The sequence below is a fragment of the Ranitomeya imitator genome, chromosome 8 (assembly GCF_032444005.1).
Source record: "Ranitomeya imitator isolate aRanImi1 chromosome 8, aRanImi1.pri, whole genome shotgun sequence".
In the NCBI taxonomy this organism is placed as follows: domain Eukaryota; kingdom Metazoa; phylum Chordata; class Amphibia; order Anura; family Dendrobatidae; genus Ranitomeya; species Ranitomeya imitator.
In genome coordinates, this window is record NC_091289.1 from 180,829,994 (window position 1) to 180,853,207 (window position 23,214).

General features: G+C 43.1%; 1 protein-coding gene across 14 annotated transcripts in view; it reads right to left on the reverse strand.

The window, feature by feature from the left end:
• Positions 1-23,214, reverse strand: part of PTPRF (protein tyrosine phosphatase receptor type F) — a 1,072,658-nt gene that overhangs the window by 258,030 nt on the left and 791,414 nt on the right. For all 14 annotated transcript variants that reach the window (XM_069738054.1, XM_069738062.1, XM_069738067.1 and 11 more), the window contains one exon: positions 7,867-8,024. In XM_069738054.1, the coding sequence (XP_069594155.1) occupies positions 7,867-7,948 (82 nt within the window). In that variant the 5' untranslated portion in view covers positions 7,949-8,024. The remainder of the gene's footprint in view (positions 1-7,866; positions 8,025-23,214) is intronic.

A 23,214-nucleotide genomic window follows, 5' to 3' on the forward strand; every position in this document is an offset into this window, starting at 1 on the left:
ATAAAAAAAGAGCAAGATTTTACAGACTGACAATATTTATGACTACTTTATACATCCTAGTAACTACATAAATGGTCAACAGGGTCATCACTGAAAATGCAGCCTATCCATTTACAAGACAGCAGCGGAGATAACTGAGAATGTGGCCTATCCATTCGCTAGACACCTATGGTGACATCAATGAGAAAGCAGCTGTCCCATTCAGGAGACCAGAAGTGATAGTACTGAAAATGCTGTCTATCCATTTACTAGAAATCAGTGACATAACTGAGAATGTAGCCTATCCATCACTAGAGAGCAGTGACATCACGGAGAATGCAGCCTATCCATCACTAGACAGCAGTGACATCACTGAGAATGCAGCCTATCCATCACTAGAGAGCAGTGACATCACTGAGAATGCAGCCTATCCATCACTAGACAGCAATAACATCATGGAGAATGCAGCCTATCCATTCACTAGAGAGCAGTGACATCACTGAGAATGCAGCCTATCCATTCACTAGAGAGCAAGGACATCACTGAAAATGTAGCCTATCCATTCACTAGAGAGCAAGGACATCACTGAAAATGTAGCCTATCCATTCACTAGAGAGCAGTGACATCACTGAGAATGCAGCCTATCCATTCACTAGAGAGCAGTGACATCACTGAGAATGCAGCCTATCACTAGAGAGCAGTGACATCATGGAGAATGCAGCCTATCCATCACTAGAGAGCAGTGACATCACGGAGAATGCAGCCTATCCATTCACTAGAGAGCAGTGACATCACTGAGAATGCAGCCTATCCATTCACTAGAGAGCAGTGACATCACTGAGAATGCAGCCTATCACTAGAGAGCAGTGACATCATGGAGAATGCAGCCTATCCATCACTAGAGAGCAGTGACATTACTGAGAATGCAGCCTATCCATCACTAGAGAGCAGTGACATCACGGAGAATGCAGCCTATCCATTCACTAGAGAGCAGTGACATCACTGAGAATGCAGCCTATCCATTCACTAGAGAGCAGTGACATCATGGAGAATGCAGCCTATCCATTCACTAGAGAGCAAGGACATCACTGAAAATGCAGCCTATCCATTCACTAGAGAGCGAGGACATCACTGAAAATGTAGCCTATCCATTCACTAGAGAGCAAGGACATCACTGAAAATGTAGCCAACCACTCAATTGATGAGAAATGGTGATATCAAAGAAGATGGCCTATCCATTTACTAAATGGCAGCGATATTATGGAAACAGCAGTCTAACAGGTGCACTTCATATCATGCATCGTGTATTATAAATGCTCACAGGCCAAATATTCAATTATAAAATCCTCTCATATAACTCATAAAAACTGTGCCGCACCTTTCAATGCACGATAATGAAACGTTATCTCGGGGTCCCTTGTAGAGACAAATATTACACAAGCTGTTTAAACAAAGTTGCGTTGTAACGTGAATCAATTTCAATAGTACTACAATATGTGCATCCCAATAATCAGCTCAAATCCGGAGATAATCCCACAGCGCTGAGGAATTGCCGCCCTGCATGAAAATAAACATGTCCTAATCATACGTCTACGGGAATTATCAGGATGTCACTGTAAAATCCACCTTATGTCAACATTAGAGAAGCGAGGATGGAATAACGTAGGTGCAGTGATCAGCTGATCGTCTTTTACATCACTTCTTTAGAAGTTGGTTGTGGAAATTTATAAGGTTTTAGTAAAACATTTCCAGCATATTAAAAGGGTTATACTACCTATAAACACAATCATTGTAAACGTATGGTATAATCACAAACTGAAGAAGACTGCAGATGAATGCATTTTTTCTTGATGCTCCATTAGAAGGCAATGCACTCAATTTGGGGATCTTCCAATGGTAGATTTTATCTCCAGGTGTATGAAGGAAAAGAATCAAACCCCTTGGTGTCAGAAAATGAGCATAACTTTTTGCTCCTCCATCCTTTAAAAGGGGTTCTTCACTGCTCGGACAATAACACACCTATGCTCTCCTCCCATGCCATTCCAGTTGTGTTGGGAGTAGAGAAAACTGGAAAAAAGAGAGCACAATAGGGTCTTAACCAATAAACAATGAGTTGTAAGGGAAGGGAATCCACTCACCTAGTATGGTTGCTACAAAGCAACGTGTATCTCACGTATATAATTATCACACGGCTGCTGCAAAGACACCGCTCTTGAAAGGACCAAACTGGATGAAGACAATGTAATGGAGGTGCCACTCATGTGCTGCCAATGATAAATCCACAGTATGTCCACCGGGAAATACCTCCGTCACATTGTCTTCATTCCAGTAGTGATGGCACTGGATCTCTAGAAATCTGCAGGCAATCAGTGGCTACTTCATGGTTTTCTCCTTTTGACAAATTTGACATCCGGAAGAAGTGAGAAGGCAGATGCAGCTATGACTTCCTCTGGATGTCCGATTTATCAAAAGGAGGAGACCGTGAAGCGGCTGGTGATTGACCGCAGGGATTGCGTGACACAACAGTGTCAAGAGAGCCCCGGGAGAGCCAGTGCTGGCCCTGCTGGAACAGTGCTGGCACCGGAGGGGAGTATAGGTGTTATAATTATAACTGGGGGAAATACAGTGACTGAGAAAGGGTTGTCCAAGTGAAGGGCAACACCATAGTAGGCTTGGCCAGAGCAGAAGTTGCTGTGTAGCTGAATGAAATTCATTCCTTCCTGTTTTCAGTAAATTACGGCTGTAGAAGTATTTATAAGCAGCCTAATTTAATACGATATTCTTTTTATAGAGGCCCTTTAAGAGTCTGCAATGTGCTGTCTAGTGTGATTTTCATCCCGAGGTGGAAATAATGTTTAATAAGAACGTATAAGATGTGTGTCTCTCTCTAGATCAGAAATCACTTCAATTGTGTGCCGTACATTTAATTAAATAGCACAGTTCTTTGCATCTCTATTAAAGGGAATCTTCTTACGGCTGATGAGTGCGGGGTAGGAAAGAGCAACCAAAAAGGCACAAGCATCCCTGTCTGGAGCTGTATGTGAATGGTTCTGGTGAGGACCAGGACATTAGATGGGTCAGGGATGAGCAAGCGTCACTTAAGAGCTCAGTCTTGCCAAGGGCTATTCCAGACCGGTGAGGAGTAATGGGAAGTTTCTAGCGGAGAGCTAAACACTGAATCCAATTTAAAACAAATAACGCCGTGTTCCTCGTCGCCGCTCCGATGCCACCTTCTTTCAGGTTTTGATTCCGGAGACGTGAGATATTCTCAGGTAGTCTCCTACAAACAGAGGATGGAGACGATGGGGAGAGGTTAAACATTTCTTTTCAGCTTTTAAACTGGAGAAGAAATGAAATTCTCTAAGCCCCTGCAGACAGTTCCTGAAACCAAGCCAGATATGGCTGACCTGGAGGGAACGTGTAAAACAATCAAAGGGAATCAGCTGAGGGAAGATTCAATGGGCTTACGGTCACCGTGACAGATAAACTGACAGGTCACCCAGGAAACCGGACGGATTTTTCTTATTTTCTATTATTACGAGGCTTCTTTTTTTCCCAGCATTGAACTTAAAGAGGAAAAAGAAAAAAAAAATCAACCTGTTATTTAGCGGTAAGTTCAGTCACGTCTCTAGCCAATTAACAAGTCAGAAGAATGACGCGACATTGTTTTCCAGGCTTTCTGAATGCAAATGGCCATTTTACATGCAGAAGATAAAGCGTTGCAACAATAAAACCAGAGACTCAATTCTCGTAATATAATATTACTGCTTACGCTAGAAAATAAAATGGAAAACAGGTTTAGCAATAGAGAGGAACAGAATTGACTTCCAGGCCCAGTTCCCATTGCAACTTTCTCTTTTATTATGCAGTTTTTCTGGGTGAGTGACTAGGCTGTGAAATGAAGGCGATTCTTTGGTCATTTTCAGCTTTCTTGTAATGTTTCTGCTGCCCGATCCTTCTTTAATCCAACCTCATCTATCAGAGAAGAATTGGAAAGCATCTCTACACTTAGGTCATCCCACCAATATCGCCAACTTTTCCCTAATTTATATGGGGGGGGAGCTTTAGTTTATCCAAGTTTTACCACTGTGTTATTTCAAATTATAATCATCAGCTCATGAGATCCACCAAGCTCTTATGTCTATTGCTGCTTTTTATCTATTATTGATGAGAACCACCCTTGAAGTTGTCACAGATCATCAGTGAATACTGTTATAACGCTGCTAACGTACAGAGATCAAAGTTTTATCAAGGAAGTAAATTCATTAAAGAACATTGGTGACGGAGATGTGATTTCACTGAGAATGCAATCTGTCCATTTACTAGAGATCATGAGTGACATCACCGAGAAGGCAGCCTATCAATTCACTAGAGACCATCAGTGACATCACCGAGAAGGCAGCCTATCAATTCACTAGAGACCATGAGTGACATCACCGAGAAGGCAGCCTATCAATTCACTAGAAACAATCAGTGACATCACCGAGAAGGCAGCCTATCAATTCACTAGAGACCATCAGTGACATCACCGAGAAGGCAGCCTATCAATTCACTAGAGACCATGAGTGACATCACCGAGAAGGCAGCCTATCAATTAACTAGAGACCATCAGTGACATCACCGAGAGGGCAGCCTATCAATTCACTAGGAATCATCACTGACATCACCGAGAAGGCAGCCTATCAATTCACTAGAGACCATCAGTGACATCACCGAGAGGGCAGCCAATCAATTCACTAGAGACCATCAGTGACATCACCGAGAAGGCAGCCTATCAATTCACTAGAGACAATCAGTGACATCACCGAGATGGCAGCCTATCAATTCACTAGAGACCATCAGTGACATCACCGAGAAGGCAGCCTATCAATTCACTAGAGACCATCAGTGACATCACCGAGAAGGCAGCCTATCAATTCACTAGAGACAATCAGTGACATCACCGAGAAGGCAGCCTATCAATTCACTAGAGACCATCAGTGACATCACCGAGAATGCAGCCTATCAATTCACTAGAGACCATGAGTGACATCACCGAGAAGGCAGCCTATCAATTCACTAGAGACAATCAGTGACATCACCGAGAAGGCAGCCTATCAATTCACTAGAGACCATCAGTGACATCACCGAGAAGGCAGCCTATCAATTCACTAGAGACCATGAGTGACATCACCGAGAAGGCAGCCTATCAATTCACTAGAGACCATCAGTGACATCACCGAGAGGGCAGCCTATCAATTCACTAGGAATCATCACTGACATCACCGAGAAGGCAGCCTATCAATTCACTAGAGACCATCAGTGACATCACCGAGAGGGCAGCCAATCAATTCACTAGAGACCATCAGTGACATCACCGAGAAGGCAGCCTATCAATTCACTAGAGACCATGAGTGACATCACTGATAAGGCAGCCTATCAATTAACTAGAGACCATCAGTGAGATTACCGAGAAGGCAGCCTATCAATTCACTAAAGACCATCAGTGACATCACTGAGAAGGCAGCCTATCAATTCACTAGAGACCATAAGTGACATCACTGATATAGCAGCCTATCCAAGCACTAAAGGGCAGCAGTGACATCACTGAGAAAGCAGCCTATCCATGCACTAGAGAGCAGCAGTGACATCATGGAGAAAGCAGCCTGCCTATTCATGCACTAGAGAGCAGGAGTGATAAAACTGAAAATATATTTGTGGTTCTTTCATAAAACAATTTATCTTGCAAACAGCAGCAATAGTTGGGATCAGGGGACAATTAGAAGACTAGCATGTTATTATATGAAACGGATACTCAGTCTTATTCATGAAATCCTTAGATACAGCAGCACAGAGCTGGAGCTAGCACCTGCCAGTTCATTTTTACCATAGACTCAAGTCTTGGGCCCTCTCCAGCACAGACTCACAATGAAGAGCCACTTGTCTTCTGCCCCATCCCAGCTACACCAGTGGATTTACGCTGTCCAAGCTGGTATGTTAAGCAGTTTTCATTCATGTTAAACACAAAACAATACAAAGGACGGATGAGGCAGTAAAGCCTAATAATGATGCAAAATAATTATATTATACAGAGTATTACAAGCAGCAAGCTATTCCAATCTGCAGAACAAAGGCCTCGCTCAATGTGAAGAACAACACGGAGACGCTTTATTATAACAAATAATACACTTTCAGATAAGAGGCCATTGTTATAAGGTCTGTATAATACTAAGTACAGCCGAAGCTCATAAATCAGTAAGCCTGAGCTTGGACAGATATCCGCCAATCTGGTGTTGAAAGTATGTATGAATGTGCACTATTCAGTGGGTGCAAGTATGAGGAAGCATAGTTCCAATTTCTTGGGTTGGATTCATGCTCCCTTTTGCGGATCAGTCAGGGAGTGTCTGGGGCTGTTTGGGGCTTTATCCGCTCACCCGCATCATGGGTGGGTCTTGGAGCTGCCTGCTATTAAGACTGGCATTGGCCTGTCCATAAAACAGGTGAGAATAGTGGAGGCTGCCATCACTGATGAGTAGTTGTCCATCTGTACACAGACGACACACTGACTTAACACATTCCCCATAGTGTAGCCTTGGGTGTATCCACTGTGCAGTATGGGCAACGCCTGCGACTGCAAAGACAAAAGCTTGTGTCAAGGGTCTTTTACCAGGGGCAATACTTGAATGTCTGAACGTTCCCAAACCAAAACACTCGTTTGTTGTGGATAGCATTAGTCATGAGCGAATATACTCGTTACTCTTGCCGCAGCTGAATGATTTACATCTGTTAGCCAGCATAAGTACATGTGGGGGTTGCCTGGTTGCTAGGGAATCCCCACATGTAATCAAGCTGGCTAAGAGATGTAAATCATTCAGCTGAGGTGATGAAAACTAAATCTCCGAGCACTAAAAAAAAATACTCGGAGGACCCCCAAGCGTGCTCGAGAAATCTCGAGTAACGAGTATATTCGCTCATCACTAGATAGCATCTTTCGCGTGTGTATAAGAAAAAAATAAAATTTGCAACTGGTCAAGAATACATCTCAGTTGTGCTGCTGGCGATAATGTAAAATGAGGAAACAAACTATTGCCTGTATGGACTGCCCTTGCAATCATTGCTACATGAATGGAAACACAAGCTCCGCTTTCCAACCTTTCCATATAGTCCATTGGCACCGGCTACGGGCAATTGTGCTGTAAGATTTCAAACAAAATGCGACTAAAATTGTCTTGTTTCTTTTCAAAAACGTATTTGTAGGAAGACTTTCACCGAGATTAACGATCCAAACTACAGCTACATGAAGCAGTGCAGCATGAAGCAAAAGTTGACGAATGGATGAAAGAGTTTATACCATTACATAAAGCCATCTTAATCAGTCAGGGTTGACATAGGGTTCAATTGTCCCTTTACTAGCTCCTTTTTTGGGATAACCAGACTCTGAATTTGCATTGTGCTGGAATTAAAAAGAGTTTTCTCCAGCTAAATGTTTAGGATCTTCCTGCTTTGATGGGGGGTGGTGTGCTACTAAAGATTGACAGTTCAGACAAGCGGCATGGTCATACCAACGGCACAAACTACCGTATATTCTCTGCTAGGCTGGTCTCTGCAGCACGGGAAAAGCGCAGGGGGACTGATGCTTGCCAGGTTCAGCCAGCTGCAGAAAAGCACCAGCAGGTTGCAAATATTGAGTCTGCTTGTGCTGCAAGCTCCTTGCTAAGGTAACACGGACAGGCTGCAACCGCAAGGTGTCTAAAAAAAAAAATAGGCAAAAAGCTAAACACTAAAAAATTAATAATCCCTCCATTCAAACAGAAAGGATTTATAATAGCAGGTAAATTGCAAAAGAGACATAGCCCTTAAGAGTTCATAACAATGTAAGAGTATAACAAAGAGAATCCAACAACTTACTGTCTGCCTCAGTCACGATGATAGCAGAGAAGAAGAGCAGTGCCAGGAAGATGATCAGGGTCTGGGGGGAGTAAGGCACCATATTTAAAAGCGGTCTCCTCTCCAGGCCTGTTGTAAGGTGGTCAATACATCCGGCGATAATGGTTATAGACACACTCCTGCAAAGAACAGAACAAAGAGGTCACTACGTGAAGCAACAATAGAACATTCAGCAAGAAAAAACAATATCTAAAAAAAAATACATTATGTCAAATTATTAAGAAAAAGCGAGGCGTCCAATAACTGACCAAAATGGCAGTATTCATCGTGGGCAATGTACATTCAGTGTTACTTGTGACTTGTATATGAACTGTTGAATTGTAAAGCGCTGCGGAATATGTTGGCCCTAAATACATAAAGATTATTAGTACTATTATTATTAAAATGTCGAACTATCCTGTAACAAACTAATTATCCTCCTTCTCCTTCCCCGATTCCTGTCCACCTGCACGTCGTTCTATCAATCAATCATCGTCTTGTCACACCGAACGGCAGGATCCAGCCTTTGTCGGCCACTACTGGTTACATGACAGATTCCATTAAACACACCAGCAGGATCCGCCCGGAGCAGAGCTTACAGATGCACATATGTTCCAAGACCCCCATGTTAGAGCTACACCCGGGTCCACACCAATATGTCCATAATAAGGAATTCTATGCTATATATCAAGGTCTGTGCATAGTCCACATTGTGCAATTATGGCTGATCTCTTACCAGGTTGATTGCCCTGGGGCCCTTAGATATAGAGCTCCAACGTTTGCAAACCATCTGTTTACACCATCACAGATAACCAGTGGACAGTAAAGAGGGGCTACATCTTCACTTGACTGTTTTCTTCCCATTTTATCCTATAAGAGCAGTAAATTAAACGCGGATGTGAAAATACGAGGCCACGGCGCACCACCCCTGCCCCCATAATCTATGGAGTAACAGATGTCGTACTGTCATCTCCATGCCATGATTTCCTGGGGAGCAGCAGAAGGAAGACATTATTAATGAAGGAGGCTCATTCTATTATTCATGTACAAAGACTGATCACTTTCATATGAACTCATTCCCTGCAACAAAAATGTAAGCCGTTCTGGCACAAGAAAGGGCCACCGGGAGTGGACAGAAAAGATACCAGGCCACAAGAAATGGAAACACTTTGTATTATACATAGAGAACAATTAAAGGCTTATTAGTAACATGGCGCAAGTGGAGGATTCCTGGGTCTGTCAATATCCACAGGAAAAGAAATAGGGCAATTTGGAGTATTGACATCAATAGCTCTGGATCTGTCACATGTCATGTACCCGAAAGACGACATTCATAATTGTAACTCTCCTGTGATTATGTCTTTGCGCAATCCAAGTAATATCCATCATTGCAGCAATCGGTGACACTCGCGCAAATCCTGCTGCTATATAGGTTTAAATAAAAAAAAAAAGGCAATGGGAAACAAGCAAAGAAGTCAGTTTATTACCTAATTGTTTATGCTCAAAAACCTTCTACCACGACTAAATAATTCCCCCATACACACAATTGCCACATAATATGGATAGGGCACTTTAGCCCCCATCTGAAGGAAGCATCCATGCGAATGCTCGACTATCGCTCCATTTTTAGGGGACTGTTGGAGAAAAACCAAGCAGTGTACTAGGCAATAACCAGAGAACCCATAAAGAATGAATGTAGTGGGTGTCAGATTAGAAACAAATGTTCCCAGTTGTGGACGTTCTTAAAGAGGCTCCTGGGGTTGCTGGCCTCTCTAAATTGTTCCCTATTCAACTGTCCAGTTTGTCACACTCCAAAACAAGTTCTAACTGTAATATTTATTCATTATGATTTATCAAGTTATAAGAGGTCAGATCAAACTGCTTCAAAAGTCACCATATTCTAGGCTTGATTGTGTCTCTTTGTGCCCAATGTAGTAGAGTTATTGCTAAAGCAGCAGACTTGTGGCTCCTGACCTCGCCTCCATTACCCGATTACCAGCTTCATCTCTTGCCAAAAATCGACGCTAAATGACTTGACGGAAAAAGTAACGACCTTTGTAGAGCGATCAGAAGACCATTTTATTTAGTGTTATTCACATTACATACTGGAAAGAGCCGGCCAAGAAGGATTTCACTCTACGATTCTTCTCCTGTTATAGGTTACAATTTCCTGGATACCGGCTAGGAGTTTGGGATACATTTGTGTATTTGAGTGTTTTTTTCTTATTTTAACATGAGCCAAACTTTTGCTGCAAATAGCCAAATGGTCCCACTGGAAGTACAATCACATTCTCAAATTGCTATGAAAAACTGGAAAATGTATGTTATTCCAGTAATTCTGTAATTGAAATTATTTCTTTGTATAAAATAATTTAAAAAAATAATATGCAGGTTGTAAATTTTAGTTAATTAGACAAGGACATGCATAAGAGAGGGGTTTGCAAAGCTAAATGATCCACTCATTTCAAGAATGGAATTACACCCCAAACCTTTGGTGTATGATTTCAGAGATGGGGTTCACCATCTTGTCCATTCTCATATCACCAATGTGGATTGCCATTGCAGACTTTCCAGATTTGCCATTAGGAACCCTGTCCTATACAATTCCTATACAGACTATGCAAAATATGATTCAGCCACACCAAGGGGAGTTGGAAGAATTCTAAGTGTTACTTACAAGACGTCCCATCGTACCAGATTCACTTTTCAGTCTGATGAAGAAATAGATGGGGAATCGGGAGGCCAAACACGGTCTGTCATTTCTAAAAGTTGTGACTGAAGGAAGATCCATTCCCTCCTATAATTTATAACCCACTATTGAGAAATATTCATTTAATGGACAAACTCAAGAGTTTACACGGGAGGTTCCAGACAGGAAATGTAACTTGGAACCGTTCCTGGTGCATCAAGTTAATCTGGATCTGCCCATAATGAACTGAGGGCAATCCCGGGAAATGCAAGTCAATTGTGCTCTGACGTCCATCATCGAACTGTGTGCTCAGCAGTTTAGCAACCACAGGTAATAGCAAAGTGCAGCATTACATCGACGCCGTTCCTCCCACGGATGGAGAGCTGGTTGTGGTCTGCAATGGAGACATTCCGGAGCCTGGTTTCTTTGAAACTTCCCCAGGCACTGGCACATATCCCAGTACAGTGCCACGCCGCTCGCTTCAGTAGACACAGAGGAGAAAGTTCTCAGCATTACTGATTTGGAGAAGTCAGTGAGGAATTACTATGGAAATGGACAACACTAATATCGGCAGGTGACAGACCTCCTTTCTCATCTGTTTGGGGGAAGTCAGGAGGTAGTGATGAGTGGACGTGCTCGGATATCGTCTAATCTGAGAATGCTCGGATCTTATCCGAATATCTTGGGAGTACTCACATATTGAGTTTGAATCCCCGCGGCTGCATGAATTGGGGCTGTTTGTTAGGGAATCCCCACATGTGTTGAGACTGTCAAACAGGCAATCCCTGCATGTGTTGTGGTGTCTAACAGCTGCAAATCACGCAGCTGCGGGGAATCGAACATAATATACGTGCACGCCCAAGAACCTCGGATAACATCCGAGCATGCTCAGACAAGCCGTTATCCGAGCACGTTCGCTCATATATACAGTAGATCAATCAATTGGTAAATCTGAATTAAATATATAATTATATATATACCACTTAATTCTGTTTTACAATGGAAGCTTCAGGGTGACGTATCCCATTGATGTGAACAGACATACCAACAGGTCTCAGAATTAGAGATTTGTGAAATTAAGTACTTGTGATAGGGGAAGATGTGTTTCCTAATGAAGAATACTACAGGCAACCTATTCATCAGTTTGATATGGCTGAAAACAGGGGACACTAGATTAATTTAACTTCTTTCAATGATAGAAAGACTTCAGCTTTCGTGTCCCATTAATATGTACTAGATAGACTGTATATTGTGGTGCTCATATAGAAGCTAGAGGAGATGATGGGGTCTGATAAATCAATAATTATAATATGGCTGAACAGGTCCCATAAGACCGTGAACAAAAAAATTCTGCATTTCACAATGTGAGGTCACACTAAGGTCTAGATACCACTGTCACAGTAACGCAGGATAACTTGATTGAATGGCCCAGCCTTCTCCGGGAAGAATAAAACCCTTGAAATTCAGTATTCCAAGAAATCGCATAAAGCCCGATCAATAGTGTGAAAATTGAAGTAATAGCGGATGGTAAAATGCTTTGGAGGAGGTCATGCTCTTTTCAGAAGTTTCCCCTGTGACTCGACAGACTGAAGACAACACAGGTTAAAGATCTGCCACTGTGTGATGGTGAGAGGGATAAAACCGAGAGGAAGAGGTCACAAGCTCCTCAACGTCACATCTGCCGCCATCAAAATCTTTACTGTGCCCAGATCTCATGACACGGATAACTACGCAGATATTTTCTTCTTTTTGCTTGTATTTACCGCTATGAAGATGCTGCTGCTCTGGGGACTGCGGATCTTCACACTCATCCTGTTGTAAGTAATCCATCCACACATTAACAGGCTGTTACAAGTTTAACTAGACACTAAACACAGATAAGAGGGGAAAAGAAGAAAAAAAATAATCAAATCAAACCCACAGTCCCCAGAAGACTGTGAATCCTTCCTCCGGCAGCCTCACTTATAAAATATTCAGCCGGAAGCAGATGAACAGTGTGTAGAACCAGAAAATGTATTAAGTAACAAGTCTTTTAGGATAGGTCCCTGTGAAGTTCTGCAGGCCTGAGCTGGCTTCATATAGCACTAGTTTACAGTAGGCCACCGCAGATCTGCAGAGAATATACCTTCCTACAATCCACCATCTCCCAGGATCTTACTAAATCCTTATAACCAGTCTCATGGGAAGCAAACATATTTGTGCATTAAAAGAAGAAACCGAAAATAAAGTGGAGGATATTCCACGGTCAAAAATGAACCCGAGACCCCAGCAACTATTGCCCATTCCAAAGACATAATGATAGGGAATGAAGATTGTGAGCCCCATTGGGGACTGTGATGGATGGGCTGCGGAATAAGATAGTGCTATATAAGCAAAAGCATAAAATTAATAATAAATAAAAATGTGTGGAAAACCCTCTATATTTCTACAACAAAATATGCAGCATCTTATACTAAAGGTCCTATACACATCAGACTAATGTGGGCCGAAGCAGCCAGGTTTAGCCGACGGTCTGAATGGGGTGCAGGCCAGCTGATGGTCGGGAGAGATATTGATCGGTCACAATCGATTTCGAACTGCTGATCGCATTGTTCTCTCTACGATAAGCCGCCGGCCAACATGTCAGCTGGTGGCTTTGCCATACAGAACACAGCAACTCTCAGAAAGATCGCTCCTGTGTATGGGAGACTGGGCTGAGATGGTTGTCAGCAGTTGCCTGAATTTTGAGAAATTCATATTTTTTGCAAAATGCAAACGAGGTGTTACGTGCAATGGGTAGGAGAAAGCACTTAATACCACAAGGAGGCAGAGTTTTGTTAACAGTCTTGGCGCCTCCCTTCCTCTGTTGATCCATTGATTATTTACATCGCATGCCAGGCGCCAGACAGGAAATTGGGCACCTGGGGAGATTAGCGGTCCTTGCTTTTACACACTTCAGAGAGCTCAAGCTTCGGTGTTCTGCAGGGCATGTACAGTAGAATAGTGAAGCCAGAGCCCTCCGAGTGGGCAAGTTACTGCCCAGAAGCTGGTAGACCGCTGATTTGTGCGGGGGTGTGATATACTGGCCGGCGCCTGACATGAGATGTAAATCAGATAATGACCAAAAGAGAGGCGGAGGCGCCAAGAATGTTAATGATTAAAATAAACCTGACAGCAGATACATGCTGCCCAATCCATGGGCACTGGCTGTATGATCTCAGTCAGACGTGTTTCGCTCTAAAACGCTGAAAGACATATGCTAAAAGCTGCCGGGGACCGTGCAACGACATAGATTAGGCAGGTCCCTGGCGGCTTCTCTCCGCCCGCTCTCCGACCTGTCGCTCCAGGGCAGCGGACGGAGAGAACCCATCAGGGACGTGCCTATCTGACTAGTCTCCAGCACAAATTATAACGGATGTTTTTATCTGAAACACCATCGCGTTTCAGAGTCAAGATCATACAGCCAGTGCCTGTGAATTGGGCAGCATGTATCAGCTGTCACGTTCCCTTTAATTGGAGGCAGAGTTTTGTTAAGTTTATTCTCCTGCTCACCACGCATAACACCTCACTTGGATACTGCTAAAAATCTAGATTTCTGAAAATGTAGTCAACGGATTGACAATATAAAAAGGTACCTACGAATTAATCTTTTTACAGGCCCACATACAAATGGTTTGGGGGGTAGGGGTCATCAAACTTACTGACAAATTAGATTCTCTTTAAATCACAATACCATTTCTGCTTCATGGCAGAGAAAGGAGTATTGCACACCATGATCCTGCTTCCTATTCTGAATGTCTGCACTTATGCTTTTATAGCCATATTTAATAATATTAGCAATTCTGTTTGCAGCACTGGGATTCCGGGTGTGAATCTGGCCTTTGCAATGTCTGTGCAACCTTTGAATGCCCTCCACGTGGTTGTGGGTCCCTCAGTTTCCTCCTTTACAGAAGAAATTGTATTTAGATTTATCGGCTTCTTATGAAATTGGGCGTAGTAAATGCATGAGGCATGGGGATTATATCGTGAGCACAGCAATCTGGAACACGAGGCGGGATGATAATGTGACATGGACTGACGGGTCTATCTGTGTCTATAGGTTTAGGGATATAATATTGGGGAGGAATCGTTCATCCTCGTCTATTCTCCAGCCCTCCCCGTGCCTATGGCGTAAGGTCGGAGCCAGCGAGCGGGTTTTACAATCTTTTCACGTGCCGAGCTCCACAATCTGCACACCTGGTGTCATTAGACTCTGATTCAACACAAACACTTTGTAGCACTTAGGAGGGAAAGCAACTGTAATTCTGGCTGCTGCCAAAAAATAAATTGCAAAAACAAACTCCCCCCTCAGTTTACACTGTTTTTCCTTCTCTGCCATTTTCGTTGATCTTCATGCTGTTTATTTTTAAAGACAGGCAGGTCGGAAAACATTTCAACAGAGAACATGTCAATTCTACCATGAGGATGTACAAGAGATGGAGGAAGGAAGGGAACAGAGGAAAGGTTCGATGTCCCCCCACCGGGGGGAACCTGGGAGAGAGGTAGGTGCCCCTCGGTGCAGGTACAGAACACACTATAGACTCTCGGCAGGTAATAATCTCCATCCTGCTCGCACATGCTGTACGGACACACTGGCAAATGATCTTGCTTTTTCATTCTTGACAGAAATATTCATGTTTTCTGCTCATTTGGATGAGACAAGAAGAAGCTGTCATTCTTGACCTTTCCTTGCAGATCCATATACAACCTGTGAAGAGCATTCTGGGGAAATCAGAAGAGTGGGATCACTATGGAGCTATTGTACAATTTATACCACGAAACTGCTTGAAAGGCAATTCCAGATATTTGTGCCACTAATCAATGGCCAGAGTAAGGACTGGTCTCGCTTTGGGAGACCTGCAACGTCTTATACATTTTATGCTGCAACCTCTCACCATTGTGTGCTGTGAGTAAACAGAAAACTTTCACTTCACAAAACTCTGACGTTCATTAGTTTTGGGGTAATAATTTTACATTTCGTTGCCCTAAACTTTGTTAGACAAACATTTTACCTGCACTGACACAATGCAGCAAACTATCAGCACAAGAGAGAGAGTGGTGCTGCATGTGTTCAGTTAGTACACCCCAGAATATAATGCCAGCATACTCTTAATCTGTAGCACAAGGCACGATCATACCCTCATTTATTTGCTTATGGAAACTGTCAAAGAATGCAGGTTATAGGAAGTTGAAAAAAATATCTTGATATCTGATGTCTTATTTCTGTGAAACCTAAAAATTGTTCTTAATATGTAAATCAGCTGTTTAGATCTATGGGCCGGACATAGATCTTCCCAAAAATCTCCCTCCACAACTTATTGCAAATGAAAGGTGGTGTTACCAGTGTGAGACATGTAATGACTGACAGTCTGCTCTCCTGATCATCATGTCTCACACTAGTAACACCCCCTTTTATTTAAAATAAGGTTTGTAGACAGATTCTCAGGGAGATCTATGTCCCACCCATAGATTTTAACAGCTCATTTACATAAGAAAAATGTGGATTTCTTTGGAATAAGACCTCAGCTTGGAGATATCAAGGTATGAATTTATTTAACTTTTCATGACCTGCATGCCAATATACCGTAGATGGATTAGAAGGGCTCATCCTACGGACAGATTCCGTTTAAAACATTAAAGAAAAATTGGTCTTGACTGTTACATTGCAGCATCAACTCAGCTCTGATAAGTAGGTTTTTTCAGCCTCTGGATGGAAACAAGAATCTTTCCATATCTTAAAATCGGTGGACAATTGAACTACTGAATGTATTAGAAAGTTGCAAAACTTTTTGTTATACGATCATTTTCTTAGTAACCATTACTTCTATATACCCGATCTCCAGACACCAAACTATTTTTTTCTGTGCTCCAATTGCAGGAAAAGGGCAGTATCACCAATCTGCATGGAGGACAAATATATTTAATATACTTCAGTGATCTACTCGGCTTTATCAGGAAGGGCAGACTGCAAGAAGGCATTGAACACCTTAAGCCCCTTTCTTGAGCTGGAGAGAAGTGGTGGGGGTGGGAGGTAGATATTTGGAGGTCAGCGCTTATGCTTCCAGGCACTCCGAGTAAGCAGAACTGAGGTTTTAGCACAAAAAAATCCTCTGGAAATACAACAAAGGCCAACTGACTGAAAGCTATGTGAAATCCCAGAGCTGGATTACTGAGGCATCCAATTGGGTAGTGCCTGGCACTGCTAATACGAGACAGCTTAAGATTTGCTTGTTACATGCTCGCTTTGCAGGTTCCTTTACAGGCTGTTAACCTTCTCACACTGTTCCCATTAATGACAATTTTGCCCTGGCCTCAGTAGATACAACGTTTGCTCCAGCTTTCTGTCTGCTGCAAACTCCAAAGACCTGATGATACCAATCAGTAATTCTACCCCATAATACATGCCAAGCAGCAGAAAATACTACTTAATGAGCATCCACTGCTCGCGCAAAATGCTGGCAAATATGGATGCCAATAGGAAAGAATACTATTTAGAACAAGAATAATGAAAATCTGTAGAGTACTAGATGTCTCAAACTTCTATTTCTGGTTGGTTTGTTTTTTGGTTTGATGCCAGGTTATCCAAGATTTCTACACAAGTAACAGATGCCAAAAATGCCTGGACAGTACATAAAAATAGGCTACCAGTCAGCAAAAAAAAATTGTGATTTTGTTTTTTAGGCTGAAGAAACTTAAGATTATTTTCATTGTACTTATCATTTTACAGTTTATTGTAAATTCAGTTAATGTCTTCAGATCAGGATTGTGGGTTGCCGATGTCACGGTGATACCGCGACAGAGAGGGGCCAGAAAATCGTGGCGTCTAATTACATGAATCCCTGCATTGATTACATCTGCTTCACCTTCCTGTTAGAAGTGCAGGTTTTCCTTGCTCTGTTATTTATTGCAGGGGTTAATCAGTTCTGTTGATCTCCTGGAGGCCTTGTCCTGAATTGCCTCAGCTGTTCTGTGTTTGCCACTCCCCTCTGGCATATATGCTCACCACTTGTGAATTTCTAGTGATAGTTTACAACTTCCTGGTTTGAAGCTGAAAAGCAAATTCAGAATTAGTAGCAGATGGTTGGTGTTTTCAGGAGATGTCTTCGTAGATTTGGTTTATGTGTTTATCCTAATCCTCTTCCCATTTGGTTTGTCCCTCTTACTGTTCCCTTGATTTCCACTTGGTTGGTTGTGAATGTGGTTTTCTTTTATCCCTTTCTGTTTCTTCTGTCTGTCGGATTTGTATTATTCTCTACACTTCTGTCCCATACCTCGAAGTGCATATAAGAGTAGAGCAAGGTACGAGACCCCGGCATCCACACCATCAGGGGTAATCTGGGGAATAGGAATAGCCTAGGGTCCTCATAACTTGAGGGACAGGGATGGAGTCAATTGCCCGAGGTAATCCTCCTACAGTTTTGTGATACTAGACATGTATAATTTACATGCCTAATGATTTATTATGGTTTTATAATGTGTACGTAAAAAATATTACCTGCTTGTGTTTTTTTTATAAGGTGCCAAGAAAAAATAAAAATTCAAGTTCATTTCTACCATTAGGATTGGAACAAAATCAGCAATGGAAGTCTATGGGTCCGTGAACAAAAATCACACCACACTCTGATGACATCAGAGTTTGATTTTTATGGACTGTCAAAAAGGAGAAGGTGGAGAAACTTTTCCAGTTTTTTTTTTTTCTCTCCACGTTTGAGAAAAACTGAGGATACTTGGACCACACTCTGATCAGAGTCTGATCCAAATAATTGGTCCATTTTTTTCTCATACATGAATAAAGCTGATGTCTGAATGAAGCCTTACTGTCACCAGGGCCGGCGTCAGCACCCGGCACAGCGGGCAAATGCCGGGGCCCTGGGGAGAGGGGGGGGCCCACTCATGCTGTCATAGATACAGCTGGGAGAGCAGAGCAGGAGATAACATGCTCTCTCCCCCCACAAAGTCACACTGACTGCGTTCTGTTAACCCCTATGTGCCAGCTCTGACACAAGCATCTTCTCACTCAGTCAGTGCAGCTAGGCAGGCACACATAGGGGTTAACAGAAGGCAGCCAGTGTGACATTGTGGGCGGAGAGAGCACATTCTCTGCTCTCCCCCCTGGGTGGCTGCAGACAGTGCTGAAGTTTATCAGGCAGATTCCGTACTAGTGCCTGAGTGAGTGTTATGGTATTCAGCAGTGGTTGCAATTGTGGCTCAGTCTGCTGCTGTCTTTCTCCGCTGCCTAAAAATGTGGGTGATCTCTGGAGGAGCAGCTGGTGGGGTGCAGCCTGCAACCTGCAGCCACCCAGCTCTCCCAGAATACATGCATGCTGCACCAAACCTGCACCAGTGGGGTAGGAAGAAGCTTAACCCCTTCCCATCTGTATGAAGGTTATTGCTGAACCTTAAAGATAACAATCCGACCCGCATAAATGGGGTTAACCAGATGCCAGGAGGAAGGGGAGCTGCTGCCATGGATAAAACTGAGCTGTGGGCTGTACGTTGGGGCCCCGTGGCCCCAGGCTGGTGACTGGAGGGACTCTGCCCAGTGCTGGCATGTGGGTGATTTCTGCTCTGGAGTCTCAGCTTCTCTCCTCCAGGTCACACTGTGCAGTCACAGCAACATTGGTTGTGTCTGTCCAGGTCCCAGCAGCTGCCACCGCTCCCACCAAGGACATGGCATCACTTAACCCTTCCCCTGCAGCCACCGGCAACAAATCCACATTATTCCTTAATTAAATCAGGTTCCAACCCAATAGAGGAGCAGACATTTCCTGCTGCCATTAGGGTCCGGGAGGGGGTGACCTATGACATTGGCTGCCCTGCTACTCTGTAGTGGGGGGTGACAAGTGTAACATGGGGTAACGATGACAGCGAAATGCACAGGATAATAGTGAGCGCGACAGAGGGCAGTGTATGGTATGGAGCAGTCAGGGGGTGGGCTGCAGGATCCCCCCATACTGTACATGACTGCTCAGGACAGGGAGGCGTTTAATGAGCTTCTAATGACAGGGCACTAATTGGGTCATTAGGGTTTGTGGAAAGGATTCAGCAACAGGTCCCTCATTAATGCCCGAGCCGCCTGTTACTTTGTAGCACAGATCTGTTGGGGCCGCAAAACCAAACAACGTTGTTTATGTAGAAAAGTCTTTGTTTCATAGAAAAACTCAAAACAGAAAAGCACCTCTCCTGTATATATACACTGCACAGCACCTTTCCTCCTGTATGTATACACTGCAGAATCTACAATAGCTGTCACTCATGTAAGAAGTGAAATCTGGCATTGTACTATACATTTCTCTGCCGTATCTGTGCATCATAAATCGGGGTATGTGTTAAAGGGGGGGCTCACTGAGACTCTTTCGCCCGGGGCCCTCGAAAACCTGGAGCCGGCCCTGACTGTCACTAAGGGAAGAGTCAGACAGCCATATAACATGGACAAGGATCACAACACAATGCTCGGACTGGCTGTCGGCTCTCCAGACCAGAGTTTTGACGGCATGTATTTCTATGGGTCTGGAGTGCCAACGGCCAAGTCTGAGCATTGTGCCACGTTCCTTGTCCAAGTTATACGAACGTTATCTGACCTTCTCATTCTTCCCCAACTTTGCAGGATTAGAAGTCACTGCTCGCCATATGTCCTAAAAGGCCATACACAAGTGCATTATATAAAATTAATCCCTCTGCAATCCTGGAATTGGATAAATGAAGCATTTTCATTGACTTCTACACTTGTCTGATGCAGATCGGTTGCAGAGTTTACCTTAGTGAATCTGAAGGGCATGTCAATTTCCATTTGGATTTTTTATGCAGGGGCTATATAATTCATTGGGATGGTAATACGCTGCAGATTTTGTGCCAAGATCCACACAGTATCTGTTCTCTGTTAATTCCCAAAGGATCATAAATGCTCATGGAGACCCATTTTAAATTGTCCCAGGTGACTGTAGTTGCCTGCACCGGCTGCTACAGTTTTGAGAAATAATGGTTTAAGAGTTACTAAAGCTGAAAAAAAGGACAATTTATATCTAAATATCTCCCTGGTAACATTCTGTGCTGAATGCCATCACCTTGTCATAGTACAATAATTCTGCAGTAGAGACAGGGAGGGCGGCTGTGCCGACGTCCCCAATGCGGCAACTGGTGGGAAATCCCAGGGCTGCCAGCAGACACCGTGGACTGACTGGTGGTCCAGTGCACGCTCCAGTGAGATTTATTTGCCCGCTGGTTAAAAATCTGCTTGCTGCTCCCCATGAATCATTGCAGATGAAGTGCTTTATGGGAAATAAAATGCTGTGCTGATAATAAAAACCCCGATGGCAAAAAAATGCCAAATTCAGCAAAGCGGCAAGTCATTTCTGTGTCTCTGCAGCAAGGTCACTACTAAAGAAGCTGTAACAGTGCAATTCAGACGATTAGAGGAGAGACTGGTAACGAGCCAGGGACTGAGGGGTGCACGGAATACAATAGAACTTCCTCCAAAATACTCACGTACTCTACACACAATATATATATATATATATATATATATACACATACACACACCGGTATATATACACGCACACATTATATACACATACCAGTGTACATATATTAGTGTATAGCAAATAACTTCACCAAAGATTATGATAAAGATGCAGCCCTCTCTGGTAGGAGGCATTTTGAGCCTCAAAACTCTTACAAAAGATGGCTAAATTGGAGAGGGCCCGGATAAATAAACTTAATGCAACATTTTCCGCTTTCTCTCTCCCTAAACCATGTGCAGAGAGACAGTAATCCTCACATAGGTGGTGCATGTAACGCCAGTGCAGCGGGAGGGAAGCTGCAGAACACGTCTTCTCCAATTTGCTGGATATTATGGACTTATAAATAGGTCAAGTGATTCAGTCTTTTCTTGCATCAAACAGTGACTGCCTAAAGCTTAATAAAATAGTCAGGAGAAGCTACAATTACTACATCAGGCATAAAAATCCGCTCATGTATGAAATACACGGGGCTCGGCCCGCCTCGCGCACATGTCATATACATGTGGACTTGCTGAGAGCCCCCTGCCTGGATTTACATGGCTGAGCTGGATTTAAGAATATTAGGACAAGTTACAGTTTGCATCATACCTGATTAAAACTAGACTACATGGTAATGTTGGCTGCCTGACACCAAGGCTGCATTGTGACATCGCAATAATAATTGTATGGACACGTGACTACATGCAACGCGATGTGACAGCTACTAAAAAATTCCAAATCTGTTGGGTTTTTTTGGCGCAAATCACAAGATTTGCAGCAAAGGTATCAATGTAAGATGTGTGTAACTGCAACTTACTAGGGACATGGCAGGGAATCTGTCAGCAGGTTCTTGTGATAAAATCTGAGTGCAGCACAATGCAGGGACAGAGATTCTGACTCCAGTAATTACTGGGCGTGTGTTGTTGTTTTTCTGAATATCACGGTTTTATCTGGAGATTACTACTAGAGGATAAGTAAACCCGCTGCCATGTTCATGACTTCTGTATAACCCCGACACACCACTGATTGGCAGCTTTCTGCCTATGCACGGTGTACACAGAAAGCAGCCAGTGTTCGGTATTCAGAAAACTGGTAAAATCAGCAACAGAAAAGTCAGGAATTTTATCAAAACTACAGAAAGCAGCCCAGTAAGTGATACATTGCTAAAATCAGGGTCCCTGTCCCTACATCAAGATACGAAGCAAAAACCCGGTGTTAGATTCCCTTTAAATCGTATGAACAAAAATCATTACGCATCAGCTCGTCACAGAAGAGTTGCAGACATCATATAAGAATTAATGTTGGACGCACAAAGCTGCCATGTATCCCTCACCTAATAAGCAAGAGGTTGTTACCATTTATGAGCCACTCTCGGCATGGTGACTAAGTATAGGACAGGCGAATACAAAGTAAGATAGGAATTCAATATATACGCCGAGCTTTAGGACCTTATTATAAAGCCTCATGGAATACAACGAAGAGACAAGTTCTACTTTACATGTCAGAGTTTGGCTAATGCTTTTCCATAGGCTTCATACAGGGTATTGACTGACGGCAATGACAGATACCTGGAGTCTCGGAGTCAGGCTGAGAGATGTATGCAAACCAATATTAATCATGGTGTCTGAACTGGAAAACAGACGTGAATGCTGCCTACAACTAATGGACACATGAGAGTTTCTGATATACGCCCATATAAATCATATCCGGAGGTTCACAAGGTCTGCACATGACGGAAATATTCAGCTATTTACAGATCATTTACAGTCACATTCCTAATGTATCTCAGGATATACAGTATATTAATAATAAAACTGATACATGCGGCAGATAACCTTTTCTCAGCAGTTTTCCTTGCCAAAAATCACTACAACTCCATCCAAGGTTGTAAGAATGCAGAATGCAAGGCACAGGGTTTATAAAGACATTTCCTCCCAGGACCCGGAGCCACGGATTTATGTTATCGAGCTCAAAAGGATGTCCCCTGGAGAGCCGCACCGAGTGCTGATGGGCACCCATGAAAAAAGCCAACGAGTCTCTGAACGGGGAGATGGAAATAAAGCACAGAACACCTCCATCCTAAAAGAAGTGCTGACTGCAGCAGAAGTGCAAGAAAGAAACAAA